We start from the raw sequence: 21,278 nt of genomic DNA, 5'->3' as shown, positions 1-21,278 counted from the left end.
TGGATGCTGTTTACAATTGACAATCTGAAGTTCCTTTGGTCTTGGTACTTTATCATATTCCTGTACATAGCCACTTTGTCAAGTATCAGAGATATGTGAGAATAAGATTAATCTTATTAGGCGCAGACTAAAACTTGACTATAGACTGGTACAGACTAATGCAGACTAGTGCAGACAAATGCAGACTGACTAATCGGAGGTCTGTATACTCGTTATAATACCTCGCTCATTCAGGTTTCACTGCGCGAGTGTGATCCGCAAGGAGAAAAGGTTGTACATTAGCAGCAATCTCATTGGCTGCGTTACATATTAATACGCGGATCGGTGGAAGCAGAATGTGGTCCGTCTCTAAGGCAGCGCCATCTCGTAGTGCGGAGACGGACGAGCGCTGCGCCTGCGCTGTTGTGCGTAGCGGGTCGCGCTTTAGTGGGAATGTTGTGTACGCGCTGACTACACGGAACTATGTACACAACACCCTTGGTGGCGACGGCGCTGTCTCTCGTGATGCTGAACACCCTGCCTGCGTGCACGTCGACGTTAGCCGCTCCGCACCATGTGCCAAGGGTTTAACGCTTTTTCACGACCACTACAGGCCCCACAGTTCCTCCTTTGAGAATTCGTGTTTGTGCTCTTGGAAAAATCATGATTGCCAGTTGGAGAGGAATATTCCGCTTTACGTGAGAGGTCTTTGTAGTTTTGTTTTCATCCTGACATGTTCCAGTTTATTTCGTATTTCCCTTCTGCATAATTATTGTTACTTTTGAAAAATGAGCGATTATTGTCAAATTATTTTACATTGGTCTGCACATTGTACAGAGCTACAGGCTAACAATTATTGAACTATGTGAAATGAAAACGTCACAACTACTGAACGGTTTGCGTTAGGACGTTCAAAGTGAACGGTTGGCCGCGAGGCATGACGGGAATCAGTATGGGAATGTATGGTTTCGTTTAGCGACGAAGCACACCTTCATTTGAATGGGTTCGTCATTATGCAAAATTGGCGCGTATGGGGACTGAGATTCCGCATTTTGGGATCGAGATGTCTCTTCACCCTCAATGAGTGACCGTGTGGTGTGCAATCTCCAGTCACGGAATAACCGGTGTGATATTCCTTGATAGCATGGTGACTACCAAACGGCACGTGAAGGTTTCAGAAGATGATTTTATCCCTGTTATCAAAGGATCCCTGACTTTGGTAACATGTGGTTCATGCAAGACGGAGCTCGACCCCATAGAAGCAGGGCGGTGTTTGATGTCCTGGAGGATCACTTTGGGGACCGCATTCTGGCTCTGGGGTATCCAGAGGCCATTGGCATGGGCATCGATTGGCCGCCGTAGTCTCCGGATATGAACACATGCGACTCCTTTTGTACCGGGCAATTCTTACAGTAAAGCAAAAAAACAGCAACCTGCCGTTGGTGACATGTTATTCATTAGAAACAAACAGCATTGTCAGCGGTTTCGAATCTATAGGTTCATCATCAGATAGTTGTTCACTATTAAGTTAATTTACAGTGTACGTGTGATGTTCGCTGATTGTGGCTAAGATCCCGCGAAGGGGTGGTGGGAATCAGCTCTTTTCTCTTAGATATTTTTTCTATTTTTATAGAAAAGAATGAATTATAATAACGTAAACAAATTCCTAAGATAAGGACCGAATTAGTTTTGCGTTACTGCAGCAGCTCAGCTCCATGGTCGAAACTTTCGGGACGTCATGTTACAACTTGTGCTCCCCACATGGTGAATCGAAAAGACTGGCACAGCACAGCCTGGCAACTAACTCTGCCGCTAACACTGAGTACTGGAAGTGCGTGTGGAATAATTGAGACTTCTGGGTACTCAAAGATGTGCTCGGCAGTGGTTCCACAACAGACCACAAGAATGAAAGGAAAGCCAAGTCGTCAGAATTGCTGAGCAGTGCCAGGCCGATGGAGAGGCTTTTGTACACGAATCGTTACGAGTGACGAAATCTCGGTGCATCACTTTCGGCTGGAAACAAAAAGGCAGTCACTGGACTGAGACACCAGCTGTCACAGAAGAGGAGAAATTCGAGGCAGCTCCCTCTGCTGGTAACATCATGACGAGGGACTTTCGAGACACCAATGCTCTAACAGTCGTGGATGGCTTCTCAAAAGGATCAAGCACTAATTCAGACATATATCTGAAGACTCTGGGCAAACTCGAGAATAGTTGTCGACATGTTCTGTGTGAGATTCCAAGCAAATCTTACTCCAACACAACGCTGCATGACCACACGCTAGTCTCAGAACCCAGGAACACATCGCCAAATTGGGCACGACATTACTGCCTCATCCTCCACAGTACCCAGACCTGGCGTCCTCAGAATTCAATCTGTTTAGGCCCCTTAAGGGTTTTATACAAAGGACACGCTTTGAAGAAGATGACAGTATAGTTCATGCAGTGAAAACATGGCTACGAACACAGGACTAGAACTTTTACCAACAAGGAATACTTGCTCTTACACAACATTAGCATACTGCCTTAAAATGTGACGGAAACACACTGAGGTTACATAAGTCATGTGATGACTCCTAATATGATGTCGGGCCTCCTGTCCGACGTACAGCAGCAGCTGCACGTAGCATGGATTCAAGAAGTCGTTGGAATTCCCCCGCAGAAATATCGAGCCCTGCTGCCTCTATAGCCGCTTACAATTGCGAAAGCGTTGCCAGTACAGGATGCTATGCATCAACTGATCTCTCGATTACGTCCCATAAGTATTCGATGAGATTCACGTCGGTTGATCTGGGCGACGAAATAATGCGCTCGAATTGTGCAGAAAGTTCTACAAACCAATCGCCAACAATACTGGTCCGGCGACATGGCGCATTGTTGCCCTTAAAATTCCATCGTTGTCTGGAACATAAAGTCCACGCATGGCTTGGCTGCAAATGGTCTCCAAGTAACCGAACACACCATTCCCAGTCAACTATCGATCCAGTTGGACCAGAGAACCCAGTCCTTCCATGTCAGCACAATGCACACCATTATGGAGCCACAACCAGCTTGCACAGTGTCTGGCGCAGAGCTCACGAAGCCGTAGACGCAAGTTGTCAACTACACTCGAACCCTACTCGCAGCTGTCACCAACTGAAATTGGGTCTCATCTGACGAGGCCTCGGTTTTCCATTCGTCTAGGGTCTGAAAGATATGGTCACGCGCCTTGGAAAGGTGCTGCAGGCGATGTCGCGCAGTTAGCAAAGACACTCGGGTCGGTCGTGTTCTGCCATAGCCCAATGACGCCAGGTTTCGTCACACTCTCGTAACGGATACGTTCATCGTACGTCGCACACGGATTTCGGCGGTTATTTCACATAGTGTTGCTTGTCTGTTAGCACTGACAACCCAATGGAAACGTCGCTGCTCTCGGTCGTTAAGCGAAAGCCTGAAATGTGGTATTCTCGGCACACTCTCGACGCTGTGGATCTCGGAATACTGAATTCTCTAGTGATTTCAAATTGGAATGTCCACAGGTTTAGTTTCAACTACCAGTCTGTGTTCAGACGTTGTTAATTCTCGTCGTGCGGCGATAATCACAACTGGCACCTTTTTCACATGAGTCACCTCAGTACAAATGACAGCTCCACCGACGCACTGTCGCCTGTATATGTGCATGCCACCATCCTGTGACTTTTGTCAGCTCGGTGTAGTACGTGTGGAAGAACTGTTGATTACAGAGTTACAGTTCTGTGACAAGATCAATCAGAATAAATTGAAGGGCATTATTCATTGACTACTGTACCTTCATAATTTATTATTACATTGACTTAAAATGAAGTAGTCGTTTCTTGCACCGGTTTTTGGGGAAAGGCAAGACCACTGCAAGGAAGTTTCGCCACAATCAATGAACATCACACATACAGCACACATACAGCAAATGTGAACAGTCATCTGACAATGGACCTGTCACTTCGAAACTTTTAACACTGTTTTTTTTCCTAATACATAATATCATTAAATCTTAGAAAAACGTCAAAAAAGTAGCCGGCTGCTGTTAATCTACTATCGACAGATAATGACAGCTTCGTTTTGTTGTGTTTATTTGCTTGGATGTGTGGAAAGCTGTGATTCTACATCCAGTATCCATTTCATTCGTGTATAAAATATTGCGATGAATTCCCAGTACAGGGTGATGCGAAATTCGCGCATTTGGGCTTCACAGCGCGACTTCTCACACGCCAGTGATAAAAAAATGTTTTTCATAGAATTTCATCCAGCGAGTACATTCGGCAGAAAAAGGACGTTAAAGAGTGGCAATCTGGCAGCACTGAAACCACATGTAATACAACCACCTCTATCAGCTCACACTAAATGTGGTGTACAGTTGGTGCGGTGGATGGCGTTTTGGGGTAGCACGCAGGAGGTCGATGGTTCGAACCTGCATTGAGACATATTTTTTTTATTTGTTAAATGTAGTCTAGGTGGTACGGTATCTGGCATTTTAATCTTCAATAGCGATTGCAGTGAGTCCTCCAGAAAACATTGAAACTTACACACTACAATAGTGCAAATGGAAGACGCCCTTTCCACATCGTGGGTGTGAATTTATATGCACCACTTCATCTACTAGATGTGAAACCTTTTTTCTTAGTAGCCTCCTCCAATGGTCACGTAGATTAGTACAATCTGTTATTCTTGCCTCATTCAGGTCCATCACATTTCGTTAGGGCCTTATGTTACCAGTAGGACTAACAACGTGCTTTGCGAAAAATGTCCGAAGTCGGTTACCATTTCTATATGTTATTACCATGGTACCACTAATTATGCTTTTTAACATTGTGTTGGGTAAATACATGCTGTTCAGTACATATTATTTCTTTCTTATCTCAGACGTTATTATTATTATATCAATGCATTATGTCTGGTCAAAAGTAAAAAGTGACGCGGACCTTGATCAAGCGTGACTTCCTTTTAACTGTACGGTATATGTTATATTGCATTTAAGAACTTTCGGGTAATTGAACATATATATACAACTACAGAAATCCGTAATTATTGATACAAGTTTGGATGTAGCTGTATTGTATTGATGTACTGGTAGATATTGTGTGGTATTATTATTATTGTGGTATTATTATTATTATTATTATTATTATTATTATTATTATTATTATTATTATTATTATTATTATTCTATCGATGGGATTGTGGAAACATCAAGTGTATTACCATTAGGGAAACAGTGTTATTCAAAACCTAACATTACGCAATTAGCAGTGTCGGGATGAATCATGCAGAACAATATCTGTCAGGGGAGTAATGCGCATTAGGTGGAAAAGCGTGCAGGAGTGACGGCGTGTTTGTACTGTATGTGCTGTCCTCCAGACAGGTACAAGTTGTGAGTGGGGTAAAGCGCCCGTAACGTATCGAATTTTCTCATTGTAAACCTCTAAACCAGTCTGTCAAAGGTATGCCATACACAAACGGTGAATATGTTCATATACTTCTGGTCCTTGGTGCGTCTGATAACTAGGCTGGTGTTGGCGCTGCTGAATATGGATGGCGTCAACGTGGATATCTGGCAGCGGATAAGAATGTGTTTCGTCATATGGAGTTGCGTCTTTATGAGTCAGGTTCTCTCCTTTCACCATCGCTTGACAGATTTCGCCCACAGACACACCGTACTCCAACTACCGACAAAAGCTATTCTGGAGGTCATACATCGAGAACCTCAACGAAATACACATAGCGTAGCAAGGCAGATGTGTGTCTCACAGTGCAAGAGCATGGGCTGCACCCCTGTATTATGCTTTCGCGCAACACCTGCTCCCTGCTGATCGCCATCAGTGGCTTCAATTCTGTAAATGGTTACAATAACAACAGGAAGTCAAAAAAATGGTTCAAATGGCTCTGAGCACTATGGGACTTAACATCTATGATCATCAGTCCCCTAGAACTACTTAAACCTAACTAACCTAAGGACATCACAGAACACCCAGCCATCACGAGGCAGAGTAAATCCCTGACCCCGCCGGGAATCGAACCCGGGAACCCGGGCGTGGGAAGCGAGAACGCTACCGCACGACCACGAGATGGGGGCAACAGGAAGTCAACGATGACTTTGTGAACACCGTAACATGGTCGAATGAAGCGGCATTCATTTGTGAGGGTGTCTTCAATATGCACAGTACTCACAATGGTGTGAGGAAAACACGCACGTCACCCACGACCGTGGTATCGAGTTCACTTTGGTATCAATGTCAGGGCCGGAATATTGGGCGACAGGAGTTTGGGACCCTACATGTTGCCTGACAGGTTGACTGCATGAAGGTGTCATGCATTCCTCTCAAATTATCTGCCTGGTGAACTGGAAGAGGCAGGGGATATTTTGCCAACATGATGGTACACCTCCACACCCTGGAATTAATGTGCGACAGTAATTGGACAGAACATTTGAAGAAAAATGGTTCGCAGGACGTAAATCCCGTGTATTTCTTCCTGTGGGGGGCATATGAAGGAGCATATGTACTCTACTTTGCGAACAAATGTTGAAGAATTGCTAGCTTGTGTTCATGATGCTCTCGTGACTGTGGATGCAGCTTCGGTGTGAAGGGTCCAGAGCTGTACGGCCCAACGGGTTGCACAATGTGTGGATGTGCAGGGAGGTCTCTTTGAGCATCTGTTATTCTGAGGGCAACGTATTCTGTTGTGAAGGTCATGTGTTCATTAATATGGACCTTACTATTGTCACTGGTTGCTGATGTGCGACAACTGAGGGCTCATATTATATGTAGTGTAAATAACAAATAGATGTTGTGTTATTGTACTGTGCTATCATCTGTAGCCGCTCGAAACTGATATTGTTTTTGTAGTTATTCTGTCCTATGAGAGGTCATTTGTTTCTACTGTCTGTTTCTTATTTGTCTAACCACATATTTATTGCGTTCAGCGTTACAAAATGCTGTAAATGTAGCATACATGTGACCTAAGAAATGGTGTATATGACAGTATGAAATATCAGAAGGAAGTTAGCAAAATTAAAAAATTGCGGCCTTACCCATGATCGAACCGTCGACCTCCTGTATGTTAACGTAAAACTGTATCCATTGCACCAACTGTAGAGCATGGGCAGTAAGTGCTGACAGAGGTATTTTCCGTACATGTGGTTACAGTGTTGCCAGCTTGCCACTCTTTTACGTCCTTTTTCTGTCGGATGTACTCACCGGACGAAATTTAGTGACAGACATTTTCTTATCGCTGGCATGTGAGGAGTCGCACTGTGAAACCCGAGTGTGTGAATTTCGCTTCATCCTGAATATTGGGGAAATGTATCGAAGCTGTCAGTATACAGGGTGGTAGATTGATGCTTATTTAGTGAGATATTCGGTCCGCTCACTATCAAACTAAAGAACTACAGAGAAGGAAACTTGTCTAGCTTGAAGGGGTAAACCAGATGCCGCTATTGTTGGCCCGCTAGATGATGCTGCCATAAGTGAAACGGATATCAACAGCGTTTTTTAAATAGGAACTCCCATTTTTTATTACATATTCGTGTAGTACGTAAAGAAAAATGAATGTTTTAGTTGGACCACTTTTTTCACTTTGTGATAGATAGCGCTGTAATAGTTACAAACATATGACTCACAATTTTAGACGAACAGTTAGTAATAGGTAGGTTTTTTAAATTAAAATACCGAACGAGGGTACGTTTGAACATTTTATATCGGTTGTTCCAATGTGATACATGCACCTTTGTGAACTTATCATTTCTGAGAACGCATGCTGTTACAGCGTGATTACCGGTAAATACCACATTAATGCAATAAATGCTCAAAATGATGTCCGTGAACTCAATGCATTTGGCAATACGTGTAACCACATTCCTCTCAACAGGGAGTAGTTCGCCTTCGGTAATGTTCGCAAATGCATTGAACATGCGCTGACGCATGTTGTCAGGCGTTGTCGGTGGATAGCGGCAGTAAATATCCTTCAACTTTCCCCGCAGAAAGAAATCCGGGGACGTCAGATCCGGTGAACGTGCTTCGACGACCAATCCACCTGTGATGAAATATGCTATTGGAGACCGCTTCAACTGCACGCGAGCTATATGCCGGACATCCACCATGTTGGAAGTACATCGCCATTCTGTCATCCAGTGAAACATCTTGCAGTAACATCGGTAGATCATTACGTAGGAAATCAGCATACACTGCACCATTTAGATTGCCATCGATAAAATGGGGCCGAATTATCCTTCATCCCATAATGCAGCACCATACATTAACCCGACAAGGTCGCTGATGTTCCACTTATCGTGGATTTTCCGTTGCCGAATAGTGGATATTATGCCGGTACGTTCCTACTGTTGGTTAATGACGCTTCGTCGCCAAATAGACCGCGTGAAAAAAATCTGTCATCGTCCCGTAATTTCTCTTGTGCCCAGTGGCAGAACTGTACACGACGTTCAAAGTCGTCGCCATGAAATTCTTGGTAAAAAGAAATGTCGTACAGGTGCAATCGGTTTTAATGCAGCATTCTCAACACCGACGTTTTTGAAATTCCCGATTCTCGCGCAATTTTAGCTGCTGTCGCGGCGAATCCGCACATCAGTAGCAGACAAACACATAATTGGGCATCATCATTTGTTGCAGGTCGTGGTTGACGTTTGACATGTGGCTGAACATTTCCTGTTTCATTAAATAACGTAACTATCCGGCAAACGGTCCGGACACTTGGATGATGTCGTCCAGGATACCGAGTAGCATATGTAGCATTCGCCTGTTGGGCATTTGTATCACAATAATCATACATTAAAATGATATTGACCTTTTCCGGAATTGGTAAACGGTCCATTTTAACACGGGTAATGTATCAAGAAGCATGGACGGAATGTTACGTTTGCTACTATTACAGTGCCATCTAAGTGCGTGGTATCACGTATGTCTCAATGCTTAAGAAGTGGTTTGACGAAAACATTCATATTTCTTCACGTACTACACGAATATGTAATAAAAATGGGGGCTCCCGTTAAAAAAAACGCAGTTGATGTCCGTTTGACCTATGGCAGCGCTATCTAGGGGGCCAACCATAGCGCCATCTCGTTTACCCCTTCAAGCTAGACGCGTTTCGTTGTGTGTAGTTCTTTCGTCTGATGCTTATTTCGTGAGATATTTGGCCCGGTGAGTATGAGTGGACCGCGCTATATAGATAGAGATTTTCTGTACGGGCTATCGGCGCACGTCTGCGCCGCACGCGGCCTCCCGGTGGTGACGTACCGTCGCGCAGAACGACGGCGGGCAGCAGGCCGTCGCCGCCGGCGTACCCGTGCACCAGCAGCATCAGCTGCCGGCCACCCAGGCCGCCGCCGCCGCCGTTCCCCGCAGCGTCTCGCAGCCACTCGCCGCGCGCCAGCGCCGACCGCGATTGCGGCACCTCCACGCGGCTCGCGTTGGCGCTACAACACAAACACACCAGTGCCAGCTGAGAGAAGCTGTCTAAATAAAACATTCTTCAGGCACCTGTGGCTGTCCTACAAATTTCTGTCGTGCGTGTATTGCTTACAATGATTTAGTAAATTTTACCATCACAACTACAAAATTTACAAAATAGGAACAGAAAGCTAACGATTTAACAAGTGTGTGGTTGTTTTCACCATTTGTAAGCTAATACAATGTACAGCACAATCTGATCTCAGCAGCCGGAGACTGTGGTCATGTCTGTGTGAGATGCATTTATATATATATATATATATATATATATATATATATATATATATATGTGTGTGTGTGTGTGTGTGTGTGTGTGTGTGTTATCTATTTATGATGAAGGCCTTTTTGGCCGAAACCTTACTTGCTGACACACACAGTCTTCCTGTTGTGCCCATCTGCGACTCAGCATCTCCACTGTGTGGTGAGGAGCAAAAACTTTTTTCATAATACTGTCGTAATCTATAACTACTCTAAAACGAAAACACAGTGTTTAACACTGAAGTTAATTGGTCAAGAACGTTTGACCTTTTTGATAACAAATTTTTACATGATACTCTAAAAAAGCTTTTGGCAATTACCGATTATATTTTTGTTCACATGTACTCTACTGCCCATTAAAATTGCTACACCACGAAGATGACGCCCTACAGATACGAAATTTAACCGACAGGAAGAGCATGCTGTGATATGCAAATGATTAGCTTCTCAGAGCATTCGCACAAGGTTGGCGCCGGTGGCGACACCTACAACGCGCTGACATGGGCAACGTTTCCAACCGATTTCTCGTACACAAACAGCAGTTGACCGGCGTTGCTTGGTGAAACGTTGGTACGCATTCCTCCTCCTTACACGAGGCATCATATCATCACGTTTCCGTCAGATTGTAGCCTATCGCGATTGCGGTTTATCGTACCGCGACATTGCTGCTCGCGTTGGTCGAGATCCAATGACTGTTAGCAGAATATAGAATCTGTGGGTTCAGGAGGGTAACTAGGTAAGCCGTGCTGAATGCCAACAGCCTCGTATCACTAACACTCGAGATGACAGGAATCTTATCCGCAGGGTTGTAACGGATCGTGCAGGCACTCTCGATCCCTGAGTCAACAGCTGGGGACGTTTGTCGAACTGTTAGTGCAGATGGTTGTTGTCTTGCAACGTTTGCAGCAGCATGGACTATCAGCTCGGAGACCATGGCTGCGGTTATCCTTGACGCTGCATCACAGACAAGAACGCCTGCGATGGAGTACTCGATGACGAAGGTAGGTGCACGAATCTGAAAACGTCATTTTTTCGGATGAATCCAGGTTCTGTTTACAGCTTCATGAGGGTAGCGTCCGTGTTTGGCGACATCGCGGTGCACGCACATTGGAAGCGTGTATTGGTCATAGCCATACTGGCGTATCACCCGGCGTGATGTTATGGGGTGCCATTGGTTACACGTTTCGGTCACCTCTTGTTCTCACTGACGGCACTTTGAACAGTGGACATTACATTTCAGATGTGTTACGACCCATGGCTCTACCCTTCATTCGATCCCTGCGATACCCTACATTTCAGCAGGATAATGCACGACCGCATGTTGCAGGTCCTGAACGGGCCTTTCTGGATACAGAAAATGTTCGACTGCTACCCTGGCCAGCACATTGTCCAGATCTCTCAGCAATTTAAGATGTCTGGTCAATGCCTTTTCGAGCAACTGGCTCGTCACAATACGCTAGTCACTACTCTTCATGAACTGTGGTATCGGGTTGAAGCCGCATGCGCAGCTGTACCTGTACACGCCATCCAAGCTCTGTTTGACTCAATGCCCAGGCGTATCAAGGCCGTTATTACGGCCAGAGGTGGTTGTTCGGGGTACTGATTTCTCAGGATGTATGCACCCAAATTGCGTGGAAATGTAATCACATGTCTGTCCTAGTATAATATATTTGTCCAATGAATACCCGTTAATCATCTGTATTCCTTCTTGGTGTAGAAATTTTAATAGCCGGTAGTGTATTACGTCGATGAGACCTTCTCGGGCCTTCAGCCATGTCAGCCTTCGAGCATCCTGTCCTCAGCCATAGTCGCCATTGTATAGCCGCGCTGCTGACTTCTACGGCTCGGGTGCTCTCTTCCTCCCCAGCAGTGGTAATGTTTACGCCAAACGTTAGTCGTAGAGCATGCTTCAACGTCGCGATGCCTGAGTCCCAGGCTGGACTTATCTGAAAACTGCCATCCTCGTTGATGGTGTTTTCATATATGCTTATTTCTTCTCCCTTTTATGACACTATCGAAAAATCCCTTCATCCTCATAAACAAAATTCGGTGTCGATTTTCTAAAGCGTGTTCTACAACGTCTGATCTTTCAGGATAGCGAAGGTTAAGCACGTCTGGTGTTCCGTCTGGCGTTGCTGTGTGGCCGACGTAGCGGCAGCCAGACTGGCGTAGTATTTTCTGCACTCCAGGGCTTCTAAGCCCTAGATCGCCCCCCAAAAGCCTCATTAGTTGTCGTATTTTTGCTGTGGGCCTGAACGCTGATGAGATAGTCTGTCTCTTCAGGGGCCGGTTAATCTTTCCTGACACTGTGCCACAGAAAAGCAAAATCGCAGGTTTCTCGTTCTCTTCTTCAGTGGTGTTTCTGCTGCATGTCTCACCAAAGATAGGCTGTGGTACCGGACGGTAATTACAACCACTTTCTCAGAATACTTTTCGGAGATGTCTTAGTTTTAGTGGCTCATTTTCAGTTCTCATACTTTTATTTTATTATGTAAGTTTTTTGTTTTTGGTGTTCCTATCTCTACCTAAGTAGATGCTTTTATAGAGTTTATTCCAATATGTTTTCATTTCTCTCAGCTTGTCTCGTTTAATTTACAATGTTTTTCGTTCTGTGGGCAATTCTTTAAGCACAGCAAGCTATTACAATACCGTATACGTAATTTAATTCTTTAAATAACTCCTAAGCTAAGTAGCACCGCACATTCATATAAAGTTCAGAAATGGTACTGACTTTACAACAGAGATTTTTTTGTAGTTCTAATCTACTGCCATGAATGCTTTAAAGTAAAACAGTTTTTTCGTTAAATAAATAAAGTCATTATATAAATATATTGTTAGAAATATTTCACATCTGTACATTGTTGCTAACAAGTGGACACAAAGTCTCATTCCATTTTCACAGAATCCGAGGTACACCTTTACCCAAGATAGTAAAGTACGTGAAGCAAGGGAAGAAAAGTATAACAGGTATCTCCAAAGTTTATTCTGTAGCTGCTCTTTCTAGAAGTGTACCACTTTCAGGGTAATTTGAATTCGGTCATGTGCTCCTGAAGCATGGGAAATGCGAAGCACTTGCATTATCAAACTTCACTGACAGTGTATGAATTTCCCTTGGTGATAAAACATTTCTTCGCGTGTAAGGATTAGACTGCAGTAGCATTTATAGACAAACATAACAGACGACTGTACATAGTCATATAAACGATACTACGGCGCAGACGACGGTCATAATTGATGGCTGCAAGCTGAATATTTACAGCTGTTTTTTTATGACTGATTAAAGAGCTTTCTCCTGAACAACTCCTGTGTCACAGAGCAGTTCTTGAGTAAAGATAATCTTCATTTGAAAACACTTCTGCCGTTCTGCATTTTATTTCCAAGGTTAGATTTGTGAAGTTTACATGAACAATACGCAGCTGCCTCTGTAAGGAGCTGGGAATATTAACTTACCAATCTTTCGAATTATTATCTTTTGTGCAAAGAACGCTTTTTCCCTGACTGAGGAGCTAGCCTACAATACTATCCAATAAGACTTAAATGAAAATATGCAAAATGAGTTGTGTATCTCTCTAAATTCTGTACCACGGAAGTTGCAATTATTCTTACGGCAAATGTAGCTGAATCGTAACTTTTCACCAGGTCTACTATATCGTTTTTTTTTTATAATTTTAAGTTTCCATCAATATGAGCACCTAAGAACTTACTATTTTCTACCATGTTCATTATTTACTATTGGTATACAAGATTAATAGGAGAAGTATACTTTTGGAAGTTACTAGTCGAACTGCCTTTTATTCTAGCCCATTTGTGCAAAACCGTTCAGTAACTTTCAATAAAAACTTCATTTACTACCCTCTCTGCTGGTGCTTCTTTGCTCAGCTTCACAGTAATGCTTGTATCATTTCCTGACTTAAATAAAGTGTCAGATCATTAACGAAATGAAAGAAAAGTAGTTGCACCACGCTCGAAGCCTATGGGTACCCAAGATAATTTCCACCCAAGCAATTGATGTGGCATCCCCCTTTGTATTACTTGAACAGCCTCTTCTGCAGTCTCTTCCTTAAACAGTAACTAAATCAACAATTTGGTGAACTAAGTGGTCCTTATAAACATAAGTTCTCTAATACTAAATTATGACTGAATGATAAAAGCTCACCGATTGGAAATCTTCTGTAACTTATTGTTGGTATTTGATCGCGTCAAAGACCGTATTGTGTGCTCAGTAAATGTATGTATATGACTGAATTTCAAAAACGCCATTCTACTGTGATTCGCTGATTCAAACTAAGTACCCCATGAAACTGTATCATCTCTAGAAATCCAAAAAATATTGATTGCACCAGTGCTGTATCTACACCAAGCAAGATATATACTCCTTGTTAGAGTGTCTTTTGCTGTCCAGCCGTGGGAATACATGTGAATGTCCTCCATTAGATTCGTTACAGAATGATTGGCTTCCTTGATACAGAAGCCAGTTTATGTTTTGTAATGCATATTAAATATGATGTACAAAATATTTTGTGTTAATCGTACCTTCCAGGTAAATTAAAATACGTTTACAGCTTTTACAGTGAATGACAGTAATCCCATTTGTTTGTATAATCTACTATTTTTCGTTGGCTGCTTGAACGAACCCCTGTACAAGAACAGCATCCCGTGGCAGTTACTTTTCCCTGTACCAAAACAATGTTGACGTAACTGGGCACCTGAAAGCTGATATCAACCAACGCCTTTAGTGGTACAATAGAATGTCTCAGTCTGGGTACTATAGACCAACAACGTGAAGAAGTACAGCAGACTTCAGGATGTGGAATCAGATCACCCACTGGCTGTAAAGTTGAAGACAGAGGTCTGAACACAGGCATGTGCCACCCACGAAGTGGAGAGATACTCAAGGAATTTTAGGTCATCTGCATACAATATTTTAGTACAGTTAGGATAACAATACTGTATATCATTAACATAAATCAAGAAATGAAGGGGTCCCAAGACAGAACCTTGAGACACTCCATATTTTATATCAGTAATTTTAGATTTGAAATACCCGCTGTTCGTGTATGAGCAATAGAAAACAATTTATCTAGCTTAAAACAATTTTATTAGCTCATAGCCAGTTCCTCTGATACCCAGGTTCCACAGCTTGTCAATTAATATGGTGATGTTGACACAATCGAAAGCTTTTTATAGATCAAGGAACACTCCAGTTACATAGACAAAATAATAACGGCCATAGAGAACAAGGACTATTAAATTAATATTTGAAAATCAGAATGGCTTTATGAAAAACAAGTCAACTTCAGTAACAGCAGCACAATTATGTTTACTCTGGAATGTCATTAGTCTAGTATAAATAACTCTCTCAACTACCTTAGAAAACGCGGGTAAGATTGAGATGGGGCGACAGTTTTCAATTTTAGATTTATCACCTTTCTTGTAACTTGAGGTTACTTGTGCTATGTTTAGACTATCTGGGAAACAACCCAATGCAATTACATCATTTACTGCTGTGGCCATGGCATCAGATATGTTGTCTATGCATCTTTTCAGTGACTGATAGACAATCCACCATAGCCTGCTGATTTTGTATTTTTAATGACAAAGCATATACTTGCCCCCCAAAAAAACATAGTAATGTTTACTCAATTCATGTAGAATTCTGGTTGCTCACACTTTGGCACCAGATGGGTGACATCTGCCTGTAGAGCTATGGGTCCAGGCAGGTGCCACAGACCTGATGTTGACATACAAGTCGAGATCTGGGTCTGAGCACGTAGCTTGTGAAGCCTATCTTCTATACAGGTATAGGCAGATGTCTGGATTGGACATGTGTCACCTACATGATGGAGAGCTACAGGGAGACATGTTAAGTCCAGTCACATGTCTGTCACATGAAGTGTTAGTTGGAGATGTATGCAGGTACAACTACAACTCACCCATATAGTGTAGAGCTAGAGGGGGATGTCAGTCTCTTGGCAGCAGGCATCTGTCACTCAGTTGATGTAGTGGTAACGGTGGGTATCAGGATTTGGGTGTACGTTATACACCTCGTATTAAGTTATGGACTCAAGCACTTGTTTCACCGTACCTCTGCACCAAGTGGATGAGTGTGCTGAGACTCAAATTTTCTGCCTCCACCTCTACACTACATTGATGACATCTTGGTCCAACATGTGTAACCTACTTGTTGTGCAGGCGAACAGCTTTGTCAGGGCGCAAAGGTACAGGTCCTGGAAGATGCACCAACGTGTTATACCGGGTGAAAAGTATTTAAGCCGACAAACTCTGGGAGGTTGTAGGGGACGTCAAAACATATGTTTTTCCCCAAAGTCATTATTTCCTATGAGGAGTATTTAAACCAGCAGAGGAAAATTATTCTGGCGGCAAATTAATTAAACCAATAAACACTTTTCCATTTTTTATGACCAAGAGACAACACATTAACAAAGCCCAATTTCAATTAGAGTAGATTTTCAAAAATGCCTCCATTGACACGTAAACAAAGGTTACACTGTCACATCATGTTCTGTCTGACACAGGCAAAAACCCCAGGAGTATCCTGAATTGTTCCTGCTAATTTTACTATCCGGGCAACCAGATCCTCTTCTGATGCAACAGGAGTTGCGTAAACAAGATTGCGCGTCTCTCCTCACACAAAAAAGTCCAGAGGGGACATATCTGGGGATCAAGCAGGCCATGGTACAGGACCACCTCTGCCAATCCACGTTTCTGGGAACCGTCGGTCCAGGAATCGACGCACACAACGACTGAAATGTGCCGGCGCCCCGTCATGTTGGAACCACATGCGTTGTCTTGTAGGGAGCGGGACGTCTTCCAGCAATTCCGGCAATGCTCTGGCGAAAAAACTGTAATAGTGCCTGCCATTTATTGGCCTAGGTAGCAGATACGGCCCAATTAAACATTCCCCGACAACACCTACCCACACATTAACGAAGAACCGCACTTGATGAGCGCTGGTAGCTGTGGCATGTGGGTTATCCTCACTCCAAACTTGCGAATTACGCATTATGAAGACTCCATCACGCCCGAACGTTGCTTCATCGGTAAACAACACAGAATATGGAAATGTAGGATGCATTTTACACTGTTCCAGGTACCAGAGCGAAAAGTGTGCTCTGGGTGGATAATCAAGTGGTTACAGGTTGTGGACACGTTATAAGTGAAATGGACGTAACAACTGCTCTCGAAGGACTGTTCTTAAATTCTTCTGATTCGTCCCGATGTGACGTGCAATTGCACGAGTGCTGATTGAAGGATTCCGCTCCACATGCTGCAAGACAGCTTCCTCAAATTGCACCGTTCTTACAGTGCGACGGCGCCCCTGTTCAGGTAATCTGCTAAATGACCCGGTCTCAGGCGGACGTTCGTACATAGCAGCAGAGGTAGTATGATGCGGGATACGGCGGTTAGGATATTGTTGTTGATAAATCCGCTGTGCAGCTCGACGGTTGTGGTGCGCTACGTAGAACGCACCAACCATATCAGTGTACTCACACCAGGTGACAGCAGTTGCGTACAACTGAAGAGCGTAATACGCCCTTTAACAACTGAAGATCGTAATATGGCCTCTAACAATTAAAGAGCGTAATACGGCTTCCACCGGTTTAAACAATCCTGATAGGAAAAAAATGACATCAGGGAAAATATTTATTTTGATCTCCCCTTCAATCTCCCAGAGTTTGTCGGTTTAAATACTTGTCACCCTGTAGAGGCAGAAGTGGAGGTCTGTACTTGGACACTTATCATTCACCAGATGTCTCAGCGGAAAATGTCTGGACCCAGGTACGTATGACTGACAAGTGTGACTCACCTGGTGTAGAGGTACAGGTGGACGTCTGGGTCAGGGCAGGCGTCTCGGTCGCTGCCTCTGCGCCACACGCAGTCCCGGAAGCTGAACTCGTCCGTGGAGTTGAGGCCGAGCAGCAGCGCCTGCTCCAGGGCGCCCATCCACTCGGCTGGAGCACAGGAAGAGGGCGAGTCAGGGACACTTCACACGGCTCAGCTGACAGCAGAGCGTGTCCAACGTACCGTAGTATTTGAAAGCCAACTGCTGCTCACTGAAGAAACCGAGCCCAAGCTTTGTGCCACTTTGTTTAACGTGGTACCAGTCATGTTCAGCTGGATACATGATTCTACTCCAAACTAATACTGACTTAATGCGGACTGATTGCTGCGTACATTAAGACATACAGTACAGTTTTCCACCGCAAGTTTATCAGCTGACACTCACTTTTGACTGTTAAAGAGTGTGGGATTGAGTTAAAGCAGGTGTGTTACTAGCAGTTCCCATTACATTAGTTGCTGCAGCTGTCCTCAGTTCCGATCACGATACTGCATCCATGAAGGAAAGTGCACACCGTGTGACCTCCAGCTGGTCTAGTCGGAGCTCAGTGTGTGCGGCAGAGACTCCACAGTACACAACACCACGTATCAAAGCAGGTGGTCACTAAAACTGTGTTAAGAATTACATTAAAGGGACAAGTTGCAATCTTTGAGGAAAACGTGCAGCTTCTATACTGTTATATGTGTATTCTTCATAAAATATTAAGAAAGTCGCGAGACAAAGTTCAGATTTGGCGAATTAAATCCAATTCGTGATCTCTATCAGTGTCAACAATATTGGACGATTTGAAGCCATTGTTACCAAGCATTTTGTTCATTTCATTTACAAATTGACATTTTATTCATTGTTCCCTTAAATTTGAGTTTGAAAACTGTGATCTCGCATTTTTTAGAACAAGTATACCTTTCATAATGAATAACATAGTACTTCATTCTATCATCTGAATGAACAACGTGAAAACGTTACTGGCTGTACGAATTTAGGATAATGGTGTTTGACGCTTCTCTTCTGCAGGCCTTTGTTCGCACATTTCGTGATCCACATATGTGTTAACATTTTGAATCACTTTGCTGTTTTCAGTCACGAGTAATAGTGCTGCAGACTAGTGTCACTCGACCATTGCGCACCAAAATGCTCTTTGGACGTCAGCCACCTTTGCCTCTGCTACCGGATTGCCAATTAGCAAATGGGTTTGGGTGGACAGGAGCCCATTTTCTGCGTTTGTTTAGGATATGCTTTTCGAGGTTCTTTCCTCACTTCATCTGGACTACGTTGTGCATCGGTTCCCCTACTTTCCATCTAGGCTGTCAAAACACTCACTGCGCCGTGGTGGTTTCGTTTCTTCTTTTCCTCCCCCTTCTAGGTGGAATGAAGTTCCCTTAAGCCGTCGGCACACGGCACGCACAACGCTCGACGTTCAGATGCACGATCCGAGTTTCTGACGTCATGGAGTGGAATAGCGCGTTCGCGAGTCTTTCCGAACGTGCAGAGGAATATCTGCCGTGTCAGATATTCTGAGCGTGCGTCTCAGCGTTGACCAATGATACGGCCAAATGCCACCTACGTCACACGCACGCCGCCTCCTTTCAGTACAGAGTTGTGAGGCGCCATGTTGTCATTCATTTCAAGCCTATATGCACATATGCCGTTCCGAGCACCAGCAAATTGACAATCACTTCAAAACCCGTTGTTAACTGTGTGATTCGTTCCAATAAAATAATGAGAAACATCATATTCGTGGCAAAAGAATAATTGTAACTTGCATATAGTGAGAGTAGGCTATTTGAGGCAGCATCACACTGAATGAAGATCCACCCAAAATCCATTGTTCTTGGTACAATTTGTTACAACTGAATTTCAGTTAGTAACATATCTACGATTAAGGTTTTCAGCAGGTGGTAAGATACAATGATTTGCAACGAGAGCTGCGATGTTGGTTTAGTGTAATGAATAATAGGAGCTCTGTGGTCCCGTGGTTAGCGTGAGCAGCTGCGGAACGAGAGGTCCTTGGTTCAAGTCTTCCCTCGAGTGAAAAGTTTGGCCGAACACGCTGAGGTACCGTGCCGGCTAAAATTAGAGAGCTGTGTGCTCTACGTAATAAAAAACTGAGTCAGGGGACCGACGATCAATTGAACTGTATCGGGGAAAAAAAAATAAAAAAAAATAGCGTCACTGTCAGTAATGAGTTCTTTTGTTGGGGCGGTGGTTCGCGTCCTGATACAACCAATTTTTTTTCCCTGACATTCGCGTTTTTATTAGGTTCTGAAACTTTCTTATTAGTTTAATATAAGTGTAGACTATAATATTTGATGTTATGTAAATACAAGTTCACCTTTTTTTGAGGGGTGACTGTTCGGTTGGCTTGTCTACACGACACATTGCGCTACTTGTGTAAAGCTACTTTGCAACGCGTGAATTACGAAGCGTAAAGAAAAACGAGCAAAGATTCTGCTATTGGATAGGAACAGTGATCAAGTAAGACTGACCTTTGGGTTTTACTAAAATGTGGGAATGATGAAATAATGTTTATCTTATGCGGAGAAGTATTTCAAATTTGTACCGCACTGTTTGTAATGGAACTTTTATAAGCCTGTGTCCTTACTGATTGGACGTGGTACTTTCCTTTTCGTGGACGATGGAGGAAACGTATGTTTCACGCGCGCCCGTTGAGTAAACAATGTGGTTTACGAGCTGGAAACATCCCTCAACTGCCGCTGGAGTGCGTTGCGATCGCGTATACCATGTTGTGCACACGGTACATGGGACCCAAGTCGCATTATTCCTGAGCGTTCGTTACCGTTGAGCGTGCCAAGTTCAACGTGCTGCTGTTCAACAGCACGTTCCGTGTGCCGACGGCTCTAGGTTCCTGTGCATTATCGCTGGTGCGGAGTCTTGAAAACACGCCAGAGCGTGTGGAGTTGAGGAGTCTGTGGGCACGTGGCGAGAGGGCAACACGGGCAGTGCTTGGCCTGTTGGCACTCTTTTGCGGAGACTGGTTACTTCCGAATGTATCGTTAGTGGCTGTATAGCAGTTTTCCACGGCCGTCAATGTGCATCAGCTGAATTTCCCTTATGTCCATGCTGTGTGCTTTTGGAGGCTGGCGTTTTGCATTGAGCAGCAATTATAGAATGACGAATTCTTGGTGTAGCAGTGGTTAGGAACGCTCACGCTGTGATACGCCCGCCTCTGTAGCTCTCGCTTTAGGGATCTCAAAAATATTTCACCTGTGCTAATTATTGCTAACCACAATTGGTCTGTTCAAATTTGATCCATTTAATGCTTGTTGCTTCTTGCACACGTGCAACGGTGGCTGCTTTCCATTCTTAGCTTGTGGCGTAAACAAGTAACAGTAAAGCAAAAATTCGGTCTGATTTGAAAGCCACCACATTTAAAGTACCAGAGTTATTTTCCTGCGAGTGCCGTCAGGCCATTTGTCGTTAGCTCAGTGTTAAATGAAATTGAGTGTTTAGTGCTGTTAAAAACATCCCAAGGTGTTAAATTGCTCATAAGGTCTGTGATTCAACTAGTTTATTAAGTGGTTATTTTCTCGGATTTATTATTTAATCTTTCAATTATTTTAAGGAAATTTGTCGAATTGATATATGCTGTTCATCTTGTGCTTTAGCTCGTTCTGAAATCTAAGTGCCATAGTAGAGAGCCTTACTTGTAAATGCTATCAATTTAGTGCCTCCTCCTAGGGGTAAGC

At 43.7% G+C, this 21,278-nt stretch overlaps 1 protein-coding gene across 1 annotated transcript in view; it reads right to left on the bottom strand.

Annotated features, from left to right (window-relative positions):
* Positions 1-21,278, bottom strand: part of LOC126278490 (phospholipase A1 member A-like) — a 181,846-nt gene that overhangs the window by 89,134 nt on the left and 71,434 nt on the right. The window contains exons 2-3 of the mRNA XM_049978650.1: positions 17,539-17,683; positions 9,240-9,418 (exon numbers count right to left, since the gene is read on the bottom strand). Of these exons, the coding sequence (XP_049834607.1) occupies positions 9,240-9,418; positions 17,539-17,683 (324 nt within the window). The remainder of the gene's footprint in view (positions 1-9,239; positions 9,419-17,538; positions 17,684-21,278) is intronic.

Source organism: Schistocerca gregaria, chromosome 6 (genome assembly GCF_023897955.1).
Source record: "Schistocerca gregaria isolate iqSchGreg1 chromosome 6, iqSchGreg1.2, whole genome shotgun sequence".
Classification (NCBI taxonomy): domain Eukaryota; kingdom Metazoa; phylum Arthropoda; class Insecta; order Orthoptera; family Acrididae; genus Schistocerca; species Schistocerca gregaria.
Note: the sequence above shows the minus strand (reverse complement) of the source record. Positions and strands in the feature narration are given on the sequence as shown.